The sequence below is a fragment of the Manis javanica genome, chromosome 15, assembly GCF_040802235.1.
Source record: "Manis javanica isolate MJ-LG chromosome 15, MJ_LKY, whole genome shotgun sequence".
NCBI lineage: Eukaryota > Metazoa > Chordata > Mammalia > Pholidota > Manidae > Manis > Manis javanica.
Window position 1 is genome coordinate 41,189,357 of NC_133170.1, and position 15,276 is coordinate 41,204,632.

At 33.8% G+C, this 15,276-nt stretch overlaps 1 protein-coding gene across 7 annotated transcripts in view; it reads right to left on the bottom strand.

The window, feature by feature from the left end:
* TBC1D5 (TBC1 domain family member 5) overlaps nt 1-15,276 on the bottom strand; it is a 642,656-nt gene that overhangs the window by 396,806 nt on the left and 230,574 nt on the right. For 6 of the 7 annotated variants that reach the window (XM_073223289.1, XM_073223292.1, XM_036996277.2 and 3 more), the window contains one exon: nt 9,929-10,057. In XM_073223289.1, the coding sequence (XP_073079390.1) occupies nt 9,929-10,022 (94 nt within the window). In that variant the 5' untranslated portion in view covers nt 10,023-10,057. Of the gene's footprint in view, nt 1-4,995; nt 5,077-5,169; nt 7,042-9,928; nt 10,058-15,276 lie in introns of those variants that run through there. The other variant, XM_073223291.1, reaches the window with a different exon arrangement.

Sequence of the window (15,276 nt, forward strand, 5' to 3'; positions counted from 1 at the left end):
AAAGATTACCAAACTAATTTTTTTAATTAGAGTATTGAATTATCTGGATTGCATTTATCTCCTCTCCACATAAAATCACCACTTGATTACATGATAGTAAATTTTACTCTCATGTTTGCAGAGAACAGCAGATCTTATTAATTATAATTTGGTTGACAATTCATCTGCATATATAGAAACAGAAATGTAACCATTTATTCCTCCCGGATCTTTTGATCTCAACATAGAGTAGGCCTGGTAGAAGAGGAGCTTTTTCATTGGCTATTAAAATGATTCCTAGGTTAGAAATATCCATACTGAAATATAAACAAGCCAATCCTAGAATTGAAGCTTTTTTGCTTCTACCTTTTTTATGTTCCATACCATTCTATTTTCCTTCCATTAGGGTGATTAATCATAAGAACTTATTTTATATTTAAAAATAGAAAAATTATTTAAATATTAAGCAAAAACCAGATAAAATGGAACACTTAAAATTTTCCAGGATCTATATCCCCTTCTCTAACTACCACTGAAAGTTCCTAATACTATTTATGCAATGATAAATAGAACATGTACTGGTAAGAAGCAAGGAAAGTATTTGTTTTATTTATATTCTTTCTGGCTTTGTACATTCTTTTTCATCACTTTATATCTAGTAACTCTTCCACACAATCATTCAACCCATCAAAAGTTTCTTTCCTTTATAAGGAGCCAAGGATGCATTATTACATTTTTCAATGTGAAGTATGCTATTAAATAATAGCTTGTACACTAATTAAAGCAAATTAATTGTGAGAACACACTGACATTGTTAAAGTAAATTACTCAATTTGTTAATAGTTTCATTTCAAGTGACCTTAATTGTATTAATTGTGATACTAGCAAATTAAATTGAACAGCATTAAATACATTGTTCTAATATGTCCTAGAGGAGCAAATTTTCCATTACATCAGCAAAAGGAAAATAATGATTGTATGCTCCCTCCAAAGTCTCACACACACACATGCATACAATGGGTCAAACAGAAAAGGTCTCACTAGACTGCATTAACTATTACTATTTTAATATTGGTAGCATGACATAAAACAGACCATAGAGAAGTAACTGAACTTTAAATAAATGGCTCATTTTAGGGCATTCTTTTATCACAGATTAAGCAGAAATCACTTCGCTGTTATAAATAGTTAAAATGTTAAGAATGAGATAACAGAGATTGGTGTAGAGGACTACAAAATGAAAATAAATTTAAAAAATTCAACTCTGTAAGTCAGGCATTGTTTATTAAATGTCTAGCATCAAGTAATAAGGATATATACTAAAAAATTGTACGGCCCTCATTTTTGAGAAGTTTAAGAGTTAAACAGAGATAACAAAATGGACTGTTAAATAACTCTCAGTCTTTAGTATAAAATCTACACTCCTCAGCCTGGCTTACAAAATTCTCATAATCTGGCCTGGCCCCTGCCTTACAGACCCACCCTGTGCCATTCCTCTGTGGCCCACGGTGCCCTAGCCACAATGACCTTCCTTCACTTCCTTGAATATGACAAGCCTATTCCTATCCTCTGTATGAATTCTTTCCTTCATGCTAAAATATGAATTCCATTTTGAGAAAGCCCTGGTCTCAACATCTCAAAAGTAGGTATCAACATCTACCAATGTAATACAGATTAAAACTCTGTGCAGTAAATTGCCTATTTGTCCTCACTATTTAAAAAGATCACTGGAATACATAATAATTGTTTTTTAATTCCCTAAAGTGAAACACACACAAGGGGCTTAACTTAAGTCTGCAAGAAAATGTATAAATATCCGAGTATAATAGCATCAAACAAACAAACAAACAAAAAAAACACCCAATTGCATGCAGAGGCTGCATGACCTCCAAATTTCTAAGACCCCAAGACTCCTCTTCCATTTATTTTAACTTTTTCAAGTCCTACCGTAACTTGGCCCTTTATTCTTCATGCCAATTTAGAACACATGATTAGTTTATTTCAAATATTTAAAGTACTCAAGACCATGGATTCTTGAGATTACAAAGTACTGTTCTTGTCACAGCCACAGTGACTCTGTCCAGCCAAGGTTTCTGTTTTCTCAGACCCTCAGCTAACCTCTGATGGCATGTTTACTCTCCAGGGCATCTTGCCTTCTCTGACCCCCACCTCCTGGTTTTCCTTCTATTTCTCTAGCCACTCCCTAATCTCCTTTGCAGGATCCTCTTCTGCTGAAAGGCCTTTAAATTGACTTTCCTTACAAATCGTGCTAAGTCCTTTTCTCACACTAGGTACTGTTTTAGGGTGAAACCATTCACATTATTTTTGCTGTCATCCCTAAGCTGACATATCTTTATCTCTAGCCCAACCCTATACACCAAGTTTTAGATCCATACATCAAAATCTTTATGTCTTTGTTTGAATGTGATAAGGTACTTCTCACTTACATCTGAAACTGAACTTAGTCTTCACTGTCATCCCCCATCTCACCTCTACCACATAAAGTTCTTCCTCTAGAACTCCCTATCTTAAAATAGTCATTTTCAGAGAACAAACTGGTCAACTCAGAAAACTGTATGCCACTTCAACCTTTTCTTATCACTTCTCTATATCCAAATATCATGTACTGTCAATTCTACCTACTACACATCTGTCAATGTCTCCACTTCTCTCCATTTCCATTCCCAATATAGGTCACTATGGTTTCTCACCTAGAATGTGGCAATGACTTAACTGCTCAGTTTCTAGTCTTGTCTTGTCATTGACATTTATTTACCCTACTGTAGCCAGAATAATCTTCCTAAAAAGCAGTTCTGGCCATAAAATGCCTTCACTGTACTACTCACTATTCTCAGTATAAAGTGGTTTCATGGCCCTGTTGTTCAGGCTCATTCAAACCCACTCCTCCTTTGAACTCTAGCCTCCAACTGCATTGAAATTCTTTATGTTCCTCAGAGCACAAGCTCATGGCACATACTCCTTACCTACTCGATCACCTAGGAACAGCTATTCATCCTTCAGTTTATGGCTTAGAAAGGTATCACACCTTCCCTGGTCCACCACTACTACAAATTTAAGTTGGATTGTGCACCAATGTACCACCTGAGCATACTGCTATTTTCTTTAGGAAAGCACTTATCATTACCATAACTGGCCATTTACTTCTCTCTGCTTAGTTCCACAAATCCTGGCTATTAACCATAACAACATGGCATTCAGGATTATGTTTGTCTCTTCCATATTTCCAGCACTCAGAACAATACCTAGAACATAAAAGGCACTCATTTACTGATTGACAACAAACTCTAGAAGTATTGTAAACTTACAAGAAAAGTATATACCACTATAGATTGTTGGTTCTATAGTTTCATATGCAAAATAAAGAATATTTGCTAAAGTCACATTAAGTTTTAGAAATCAGGAATTAGGAACCTATCTTCATAAAATGTGTATATTAAATGTAAGCATGTTTTAGTCTATGCTGCCATATTAAGGCCACAAAGTTCTTGGAAAAGTAATCTTTTATTTCCTTAGCTTTTTCTAAGTAATTTATGCTGAGAGTGATAAAGGTATCATAACTTGACATTTATTTGCCAAAAAATTCCTTCCACTTGGTCCTTATGGAAATTTTGATAGGAGTCATAATGAAATAAAATATGGAAGAAGCTTTCTAAGAGGTATTTCAAAGAAGGTGAGGTCAAAGAGGCCAAAGAAGGAACAGGAGAGTCTACTGACTTTTGAAGTCCTAAAAAAAGAAAAATTCAAGTACTAGCATAACCTGGACAATAAAACAGATTTCATACATAACAAACGAAGACAGGAAAAAGAAAAGTAGATGGAAGAAAGATACACTAAGCGAGTACTGATCAATATAAACAGAGGAGTTCAGACTGGTAAAACACAGTTCACTCACCTGTTACTTATTCTGTGGTGCCCATGTGTCTGTCAGAAGCTAAGTACATAAATAGTTCCTATCCTCAGAAAGCTTATACTTTAAACAAGGACACAAACAATAAATAAATTAATGGAGGATTGCACGTAAGGGTATTCTGTGAATGAATCAAAAATGTCAGAGAACAATGGAATGTAGGCTAAAAAGCCAATACTTTAGAAATGGCTTAGCACATTTGGGCAAGACCAGTTAAGGCAGCTGTAAATATCCTAACCAAGAGTTTAGATATTAAGATAATGGAAAACCCTAGAAGAGCTGTAAGACACAAGGGAAGATTTTTTTTTTCCTCTCTAAAATGACTTCAATTAATTAGACCAAGGTTTTAAAAAGAAAGAAAACTCAGACAGCATCCCATATTTTGGCGAGTTATCTTCAGCAGAACAAATTCATCTTTTACTCAAATCTAAATCCGCCTCTACTATATGGAAAACAATATTAAAGATCATTATAGAAGACCATCATTTTATTATATCAACTTCAGTGAACTATTTTAATTATTATTAATTTATTCATCAGTAAAGCCAGGAACAGCCTTCTGGCTCCAAAATACTATGATATTATAACAGAAAGAAAGAAAGATTTAGGGGAAAAAAAATTACAAGAGGTTAAAATGGATCAGGAAGGATATTCTGATGTCTTGGATTTTCTTCTAAAGTAGATTACTAAATATTTTATACATGAAGATAGAAAGAAAGCTTTGAAACAGGTATTACTGAAAAAGGCATTATATTAAGTAATTATCTGAATATTTTATAAAAGCTGTAAGTAAGAAGGCATATAAAATTGAAGCTAAAACCTCTGGTAATATGTAACAAAATGCTTTTCTCAAGAGAGATCTCTCTGGATCAGGGAAAATGTAAGTCCGGGGAGAGGAAATCCCAGGGCAAAATACCTCTAAACACTGAAATCAGTCAAAGGGAGAAATAAAGTTTAAAATCCATTTATTGCTCACAAACTGCAGTCTGGGGCCGTTTCTCTTTCCTGCTCTAGCAGAACCCAAAAATCAGCCCTCCCCCTCACCTCTCAGGTACAGATAAGACCTCCTTGCCCAGGTAGTTACTCACTGATATGGAGATGAACTTCTCTCCACCCCTGAGGAATGAGGCAAACGCACTAACGCCATACTTCTTTCCACCTCTGAATGCCTATTGATATGCAGATGAATTAAAGCCAGGTGAGACATTCTGGAAATGTTACAATTTTACCCACAGGCCACCCCTCCAGAAATCTTGGCTTACAATTTACTTGTTCCCCCTCTTCGGACCAATCTAGTAACGTGCAATAGCAACAGCAATAAAATCTTGATAATTCTCAAGCCAGAGGATTCAGCCTATGCAGACTGAGTAAATGTACTTTACAGCACAATCTCTCACTAAGCACAAAATGTTTCTACACTTGTTTACTCATTACTAACAACTATGCTAGATTGCTCACAAAACTTTTACTAAACATTAGACAAAGTCAAGCCTCTCTTTAAGCATTTTTTTCTTGACAACAGCAACACAATCATGATAATTCTCAAGCCAGAGGATTCAGCTAGGTTCAAAGTCCCACGCAGATTAAGTCCAAAGCTCATCCATTCCAGCTATCAGGTGGCAGCTGCAGCCAGAGGGTGCATCCAGGATGCACGGACTGTAGAAGCAAATAACCATGATTGTGGGGGGCCACTTTTCTGTTATTCCAGGAATACATAGGAGACCAGCTTCCAGGCCTTTTCTCCAAGGTGCCAGAAGAGCCAGCGATCACCCATCCATGTGTCGAAATGTCCACATTTTATGAAAGGGTCACATCCATTTTACTCCTAATTGCTGCACCCATCCTTGCAATGCATGTCTAATAAAGTGGGTACCTTATTCGCTCTCAATCACCAGCAATCAGCCATAGGCTGCAAAGAGATGCTTTAGGCCCCTCTTGGTGGTTTGCTGATCTGCACAATGTGCAGGGCACTCCTTTTGGGCTCAGCTGACGTCTTCAAAGGACAATGGCAAGCCCCACTGATGGGCTACAGACCACATTGTCTTTTGCCCCACGTGCAACAGACAGTGAAGTAGCCATTGAGCCACGTCAGAGGCAGGCTTTCCTTCTAGCCAGTGCACCTGGGCCAATGTGTCTGCTTCATCATTCCCTGGGGATGCCAAAGGCAAATGGCAAGTCACATGATATACAGTAGATGTCTGTGCCACAGCACTCCGTGGTCTTTGGGTCCAGTCTCTCACCCATCCCGTGATGGGATAGTTGGTTATTATCTTGGTTGGAGCTGTTCCGGCAATGGGCTCATTAGTCAGCAAGGTGTGGTACACAGCAGCCAGTTGCTTCTCTATCAAAGTGACCCAGACCTCTGCTCCTTTCCATAGTTGTGACCAGGCTCCAGCTGGCAGCAGGAGCAGCAGCAGTGGCAGAAGCAGTAGCCTTAGACTTGGGCCACAGGCCAGGGTTGGCGCAGCTAGCAAGCGTAGTAGTGCCTCCATGACTACACGAGTGTAGACACATGTCCCTCGGTGTGAGCACTACTTCTCCCCATCATTTCTCGGGGCGGCCCACCCAAAGGTCACACCCATTATGACAGATTTCAGGTTCAGAGGAGCCCTGCCAACTATGACAGATGTAAGTCCAGGGAGAGGAAATCCCAGGGCAAAATACCTCTAAAAACCGAAATCAGTCAAAGGGAGAAATAAAGTTTAAAATCTGTTTACTGCTCACAAACTGCAGTCTGGGGCCATTTCTCTCTTTCCTGCTCCAGCAGAAACCAAAAACCAGCCCTCTCCCTCACCTCTCAGGTACAGATAAGCCCTCCTTGCCCAGGTAATTACCCACTGATATAGAGATGAACTTCTCTCCACCCCTGAGGAATGAGGCAAATGCACTAAAGCCATACTTCTTTCCACCTCTGAACGCCTATTGATTTGCAGATGTACTAAAGCCAGGCACAATATTCTGGAAATGTTACAATTTTACCCACAATGTTATTTCATTAAGAAAAACATTCCAATCTCTTATAAGCTTGTGAAAACAACTAGTCATTCTGAGAACATTATTTTATTAAAGATTTAATATCCTGAAATTTTCATTTGTTTTCAGTTTAAAAGAAAATATGTTTTCATTTAATTGATCATTAAAAGTTTCATGCTAAGAATGAATAACCATGAATAGTTGAACAAAGATTTCTGCTTTTTTCATGGTTTCATCTGAATTACAGGTAACTTGTCAATTATTAACTAACATCGTCTTGAGCAGAGATCTTGTAATTTAAGATTTAATATACATAGATTATATATATTAATTTAATACACATAACTATATGACCAAATTTGTGTTTATGACCAAACTTAATAAGGTACAGAGCAGATCTCATACTTTCTGATTTTGTCTATTTTAAAAAGAAATTCAAAAAGTTTAATTCACATGGAAAATGTGCTCTAATATTTATGCTATAACAGTTCTTTTGTTCCATCACCAACTTACCTCAACCAGCCAAGAGAATAACAAATGATATGCAGTTTTCTATCATTTCTATTATGTGGCTATTTTTGCTAATCCGTTCCAGAATCCTTAGAATCATTTAACTCAGTAATGTACTGTTTCTTTATAAATGATAAATTAGATTTGAGAAATTAAACACTTGTTTGCTTATGCAATCTATAACAGGAATTTAGAAAAAAAAAAAAAGGAAAAACTACTTCTTTACAGAGAAACCACGGATTAAGTCAAATGTTTGACTACTTACAAAATGAATCATCAAGTTGCCACAAACTCTCTTGTTGGAAAAATATATACAAGTTTTTAAATATATGGAGAACCTCATGGAAGACATATATTAAAATAAACATATTGGAAAGGTGACGATTCTTCAAATAAATATGACAACTCCATTAAAATGCAACACACGTTTTACAGCAAAAAAGGAAATCCAAGAAGATGAAATAGATGCTTTATATAAAATATTTACATATACAATGCAAAAAACCCACTACGGTTAGTAACCTTTGTGGCTTTGAAGAACCAGATATTTACATATCATTTTTGCTGCATGTGCGTGTGCGTATGTGTGTTTTGTATATATTTTTAACAGTTGACAGCTGTTTTAGAGCATACAGAGATGCCAAGCTGAATGAGGGTCTTGATTACTTCAAGATTAGCTATCTAAAGTTTCTATTCATTTTAAGTGTTGTTAGTTGGAAGAGTCATTAGTCACTTCCTTGTCTCATAGAACATCAGCATACATTTACATTGTTAATGAACATTTGGGGTAAATGAATTAATGGCACTTTCAAACATCAATTCAGTCCTAATAACTCTGTATGTCATAGAAATGTTAGTCTAGGATATAAACGGAAAGCCTTTTCAGTAAAGGTAACTACTCATTCCTGCAAACAATGAAGGATAAAATTAATTTAAAATGTTTGTTAATTGGTTAAAAAAAAAGAGAACCTCAATATTTAATGAACTAGACCAGAGAAAAATATGTACTTAAAAAAAACAAAACCTGTGCTCTAAAATAAGCATATTAACCAGAAAATTTTGGTGAAACTTTTTTACATACTTGTCACACAAAAACATATTCACCTTTAAAAACCCAACTTACAGAAGTGCTTATAAAATAAATTGACTTACTTATGAATGCTTCTTATAGGTATTACATTTAAGAAATAACATCACTAAGAAAGGTAGTATTCTTTCCACTGAAATTTTAAAATGATGAAACTGAAATGGGACACTAGCAATTTTTTTATATTATCAATACCTTAAAACAGTAGTCTTTTTGAGACCTTTTAAATAAAAGCAACTATAATAATAAAAATAAAAACAGAAAAATAAGTTGTACAGTAAATTATACTATTTTCATTAAAAACAACAATGGCATTTATATGATATAGAAGGTATTTAACAGAGAATACAATTAATGACTCTGTAACATCTTACTACGTTGATAGTGACTGCAATGGAGGAGGTGAGGACTTGATAATATGGGTAAATGTTGAAACACTGTGTTGTATATTTGAAATGACCATAAAATTGTCTACCAATGATACATTAATATAGAGAAAAAATAGATGCACAAAAGACATAAACATACTCCTTGAAGTAAAGAGCTTACGTAATAAAGAAATAGCCACTTTAAAGAACCAATCATCTTTTAAAATTTTCAAAACATGAGTTAATGACATACCTTTAAATCAATACAGAAAAAAACCCTGTATTTTAAGCATACAAAACAGTTACTTTCATTTTTAAAAACAGCTCTCACAATCCTAATACATGTATTCATGAATAAAAAAAACAAGTAATTACCTGAGTCAGTGAATTGACTTTATCAAACATTTAATGAATTAGTTGAAAAATAAGGGAAAGCCTTCAAGAATTCTCAAAAAAAAAATATCATTGTTTTCTTCTAAGATACTATATTATTAATCCTAAGAAAATAATACAGAATTCTGATACACACATACTTCATTAATTTTTTATAATGTAGACCCTAAAGGTTACCTTTTAAAAGTCTGTCATTAAACGATTTCAGTATACAGTTCTTTAAAAGTATGACACAAATTTCAATTATTTTGAAATACAAAAAAAAAGAAAAAAAAAGAAAAAGGAGAATCAAGCAAATCTTTTATCCTGGAATAATATTAACTTGCTGGAGGGACAAAAATATTCCAGCAAAATCAACACTAAAAAGCTTAGACTTCTTCAAAAGATGTTTGACAAAGGCCATTTTGCATTTCAACATTCTTATGCTGAGCAATAGTTTTCATTTATAATTTTTTTAAAAAACAATGATAGTTCATTAAACATTTGGCAAATACTTCCATCTATAACTGAAAGTTGACTTTTCATGGTATTCATTAGCGTAAGAGTGCTCTATACTTACACAGGGAAATGTTTTTAAAGTTGCCTGCTCAGCTTCAGCTACCGATTTACAAATAAGGCAGGCAGAACTAACTGGAAGCCTTCTGCTATGTGTCCCAATAACAGCAGAATGTATCTGCATACAAAACTCACCTCCAGACTTGGAGTAACTCCACAAAGGGTCAATGCCCACTTCTTGTTCTTCTGGCTGCAAAGGATGTCTAGTTTCAGATAAGGAATGATACATTGTGAGAACTGGAAAATGTCACCAAAAGTGACTACCTGGGAAATGAAAAATAGAGAAAAATGATAACTATTCTTTCTTCTATGATTAGGAATTAATACAAATCTGAAATGAATAAAACACTATTACAGATATTAACAAGTTTTCCACAGGCTCTAGGGATTGTTACTACACATTAGAAGAAGAAAAACATGGTACAGAATTTCCGTTTCAACAGCTTCTCCTCAAATTTGAATTTCACTGAGGAAACTTTTACCTCAATGTTCAGTCACATTTATTTTCAATAAGCTTCCACACAAAAACTTGAATTTTAAGTTAAATTAATGGCATATTTATAATATACTTTTGTTTTTCTGCCAAAATAATATCTACTTATAATAGAAACGTTCAAAATATAGAGAATACAGCAAACTACAATTATTCATAATTGGATTAGCTAAAAACACCCCTGTTAACATTTCAGTTCATTATACACGTTCTTCCTTTGTTCTAAGCATTTAAAATGCATATATTTTTAATGTGATCCATTATGCTAAACATACTGATTATACATATTATTGTATTTTCCTTTCCATAAAAAGGTTTGTGGTGTCACTTATAATGGAGTCCTAGTATTCCACTATATAGCTATAATAATTTATGTAACCAATTCATTATTAGTAAACAATTAGGATGCTTTCGGTTGTTAAATACTATAAACAACCTCACAATGAATAGCTTTTAGTACTATTTGAGTCACACCCATGATTATTTCCATAGAATAAATTATTTTAAGTGTAATAACTAGATCAAAACATGTAGTTTCAAAAAATAAAAATTTGTGATAAGTTTTGGCAACTTCCATTACAGAAAGATTTGTACATAATGAACAATTCATTTCCCCTGGATACTCATTAACAATAATAATGAGTAGTTCCTTTTTTGGGGGGGGGGAGGGGAGTCAGTATTAGAGTCAAATTTTATATTGCATTTCCTTGATAAGTAGTGAGATTACTGAAGACTTCATAACTTCATGTTTTCTCTGACATTTGTTTATTGCCTTTTTGTGGATGGAGATTATTAGTTTGATTGTCTTCATGATTTGCAAGCATGCTTTAAATGCTAAGGATATTAAACCTTTGTCATATGATACATATATTTTTCTCAGAGTTTATATGTCTTCAAATTACATGGTGTTTTTGTGCATAAATAATTTTTTCATTTATATACCCAAATATATCATTTATGATTTCTGCTTCTGGTATTATACTTACAAAAGCAAAATTATAAATAAGCACCTATATTTTCTTTTATAATTTTGAAGGTTTTCCTCAATTATCATTTCTGTAAATAATTCCAATTCAAACAAAGCTTTTTCTTTGAAAATTAACTTTGAATATGCAAGTTACACTAACCACATATAAAATTTCCTATCTCTATAAAGTACAAATGACCTTTCCAAATCAGAACCTTTCAAAAAATAAAGTGGGTTCACTAATTTTCACCCAAAATAATGTAAGTTACATCATCTTTTAAATTTTAAGAAAAGGAGGACATGACAGGAAAAGTAAATGTGGAATAAGTTGGAAAAGCAGATGTGAGCAAAGTGAGTATGTAATTTTACAGGGCATGATCTCCACTTACAAAGGAAAAGTTCCATAGAGGCCTATGAATACTTAAATCCTTGGCCAATCTTTTTTCCAACACAAAATGCCCCTCTATCCTGTTCACTTTCTCTCTAAAACTCTCACTTGTAAAATACTCTTGTATACCTTCTGATTTTTATCAGACCCTCCAACTTTCACCCACCCATACTCACAGTCAGATGTTAAAGAAATAATTTCCCCCTTGGATTGTTGCAAAAACAAAATAAGCAGAGGGTCAGGCAAAACCAGCACTAGGGAAAGCAAAAAAGTTTCACTACCAACAGAGTAAGAATTTCTAAAGCCATAAACCTTAAAATTAATAAATCTAGACAGTTCTTAGTATCAGCTTCTTATGCATGCAAACCAATGAGCACATACGAAGCACTCAGTGTACAGGAGGTGTTTCAGGGAATATGATGTGGCAGAGGACAGCAAAATGTAGATGACCCGTCATAAAGCCAAACCTAATGAATTCTACTGATCAGATGAATGAAGAGCTTAAGAAACAAAGTCCTTTATTGTACACATAATGGTCACCAAACTCAAATGCCTAATGGAGTCAGACAAAAAGCATTATTAATCAAAATTGACATCTACTGAGCCATGAATGTATCCCAAATCCACTCTAAATGCCTTATGTGTGCTCAAGTCATACTCCCAACAGCCCAATGGTGTATCTTCATCATCACTTGCATTTTACCAAAGAGAAAACTGAGGTATAGAGATGCTGGGGGAGCGTTGTGTATTTTCCTCAGTCCTTGTCCCTGTCGCAACAAAGAACAGAAGGGCAGAGACACAGCAGTGAAGCAGAGTAAAAGTTTTATTTAAAGTTACTTAGAGAAAAGTGCCGCAGGCAACCTAAGAGAGGAGAGGCGCCCTGAAAGGTTGGAGAGAGAAAGTTTAAAGTTAAAAGGTTACACACTTAGAAAGTGTGGGCGACCTCAGAGAGAGGAGCACCCCGTAAGGCTGGGGGTTTCCCCTTTTAAGGATTCTTCAGGAATGTGACTAAGGCCTGGAGGTGAAGACCTTTTAAGGGAGAGATTAGGTAATTCGTCTACACTCATACTGCAAGTGTCAAAGCCAAGCAGGAATTTGACCCATGCTGTGTGGCTCCAGAGCTCACACTCTTTACTCCTATACTACTTTAGGCTCTCAATAAGTCAATGAGACAAACACACAGGACATAAAACAAGGGCATATAAGAGGATGGGATCTGTAAATAATTGGAACATCCTTTTCTTCACTTCAACTATTTCAAGACAAGCTAGAATTCCAGAATTTTATGTGAAATCTCTTTACTTCTAAGCATTAGCAAATAATTTTCTTAAAAAAAAAACAAACTGTGTAGAGCACATTAAACACATTTCAAAATTGTATTTTGCCCATGGGCAACTAGTTTAAGATTCATATTCTCTATTCATTTTGTTTTACTTTTAAAAATATGAAATTAAACATTTGAAAATGCATATTTCAAGTTCGCTAACAGATTTCTTTAAATTTTCTTTACTATCCTATAGCATGGTTTCATATCATCACCTTAATTTTTTATTTTTTATAGTACACTTCCACTGTTACAGACTTCACATACCTAAAATATACATATAAGGGGATTCTATATATTCTAAACTTTATGAGAAATAAACAAGGAACAAGTGGTATCAAAGTAATTTCTTAAAGCAACATCAAAAAAAATCCTTTCTATAGCTAAAATAAAATACAACACGATGGTGTTCATATATTCAAGAAAAGATTCTATAAGAAAAGATACTGTCTTTTTGAGTCCTTAGAAAATGTGAGGGTCAAGAAGTCATTCACTGATACAAGCTTTAATAATAATTCCTTAAAAACTGATAAGTCTATGGTAATACCCCATAATCAGACTCTAAAATTTACCAAATACACCAGTCTCCACAATCAGGTTATATTCTAATTTATTATGCCTATAAATTGAAACTGAGTCACTGAAGTGCTTTTTTAATCAAATAAAGCAAACTTGTTAAACAGTAATGGGTTGTTTTCAAGAAATCTGTTGAGTAAAAGTTTAGATAATGTTCTTACTTTTAACTCTGGATTTTAATAATCTGGCTCAAAATGTTAACTAATAAAGCAGGTTCTATTTTGTTTTTGGTTTTGCTTTAAATAGAATTAAAAAAAATACTCAAGTATAGTGGTTAATGTTATTCTACCTTATAAAAATTACAACATAATGTTGCTTTTAAAGGTGAGGTAATATTCTTAAGAATTTTCCGATTTGTACTTTATAACTATACCAATAAACAAAAATATTTGACTTCTATAAAGCAGAATATAAAAGGTTTATAAATCAATCAATGTGTCTATATATTTATTCTAATAACTATAATAAATTTTTTACCTGTTGGACAAAAATTCAAATTGGGAAGTAAGGGAATTTTTTTGGCCTGAAATATTTAAGATAATTACTATTAAAAGTCAAAATGGCCTAAACATTTTGAAACTCACAATAGACCATTATCTTGTAATACATTTGTATTATAAACTCAGACCTCTATACTTGATATGTGTTAATCTTCTTTATGCAGAAGTTAGATATACATTAGAGAACAACATATGACCCAAACTGTATCTAAGCAAATGACTACTTAAATCCATAATTTATCATAGATTTAAGTTTTCTTAAATAATGCCAAGCTATCTCTAGAATTTCTCCGCCTGATAAAAAAAGTACATAGAACTTTTTTAAAAAAGAAAAGGCAATCTTACTTTTTCTAATTCAGAGAGCACAGAAATACACCTTCCAAGACTTTGAAAGGAGATATCCCTTTTTTGCTACACTTACTATTAATAACAAATCTCCTACTTCACATGAATTCAAAATTCACATAACTCCAAACTGGTTGTGCAATATGGTTTTACTGCTCTCCTGGTCACAGGAATTGACACATTAGGCTGAAACTGCTATTTAAGATCCAAGGCTAACCTTAAGGACAGTTGCATTGGTTTTACAAATCTGGTTCTTGCAATATTAAATATTAAAAGTGATCTGTCTGAAAGAAGGGAAGTCTTGTGAAAATAGTTAATATTTAATGAAAAGTTGAGCTTAGCACTAAAGCTTAGAAGATAGTTTTAAGTATATTAAATAAAATTTCAAACATTATGTAAACTGAAGCACTACAAGCAGTCTCTAAGTGAAAATTTCAAATTACTAGCATTGTACAGATAAAGCAGGTTAGTTGAATAAAAATTTCTTTTAAAATGGCATCATATAAATAAAACCTCTAGAAAAATAATTTATTCCCTCTGAATCTGAAGTCCCATGTATTTCAACTTGTGTTCACTCTTTCACTGTTTCTAACACATATGCATAGAATTAGCATTCTGAATTGTGTCTTCTAAAGACATCCATATTCAGGAAGCTCATAGAAGCATACTTCATTCATTTAAATTCTTTACTGATAGTAAACTTAAAAGTCAAACACTGAAATGACAGAGTAATATTACTTTACATAAAGATATATTCTATAAGAAAAGCATGTTAAAGAGCTTAAATGAACTATTTTCAGCACACAATTTTAACAGGGGAGAGGATACAGCATGAATAAGTATCTGTTACAGGTAGCATGCATTTACCATGATGGGTATATAACCTAAAA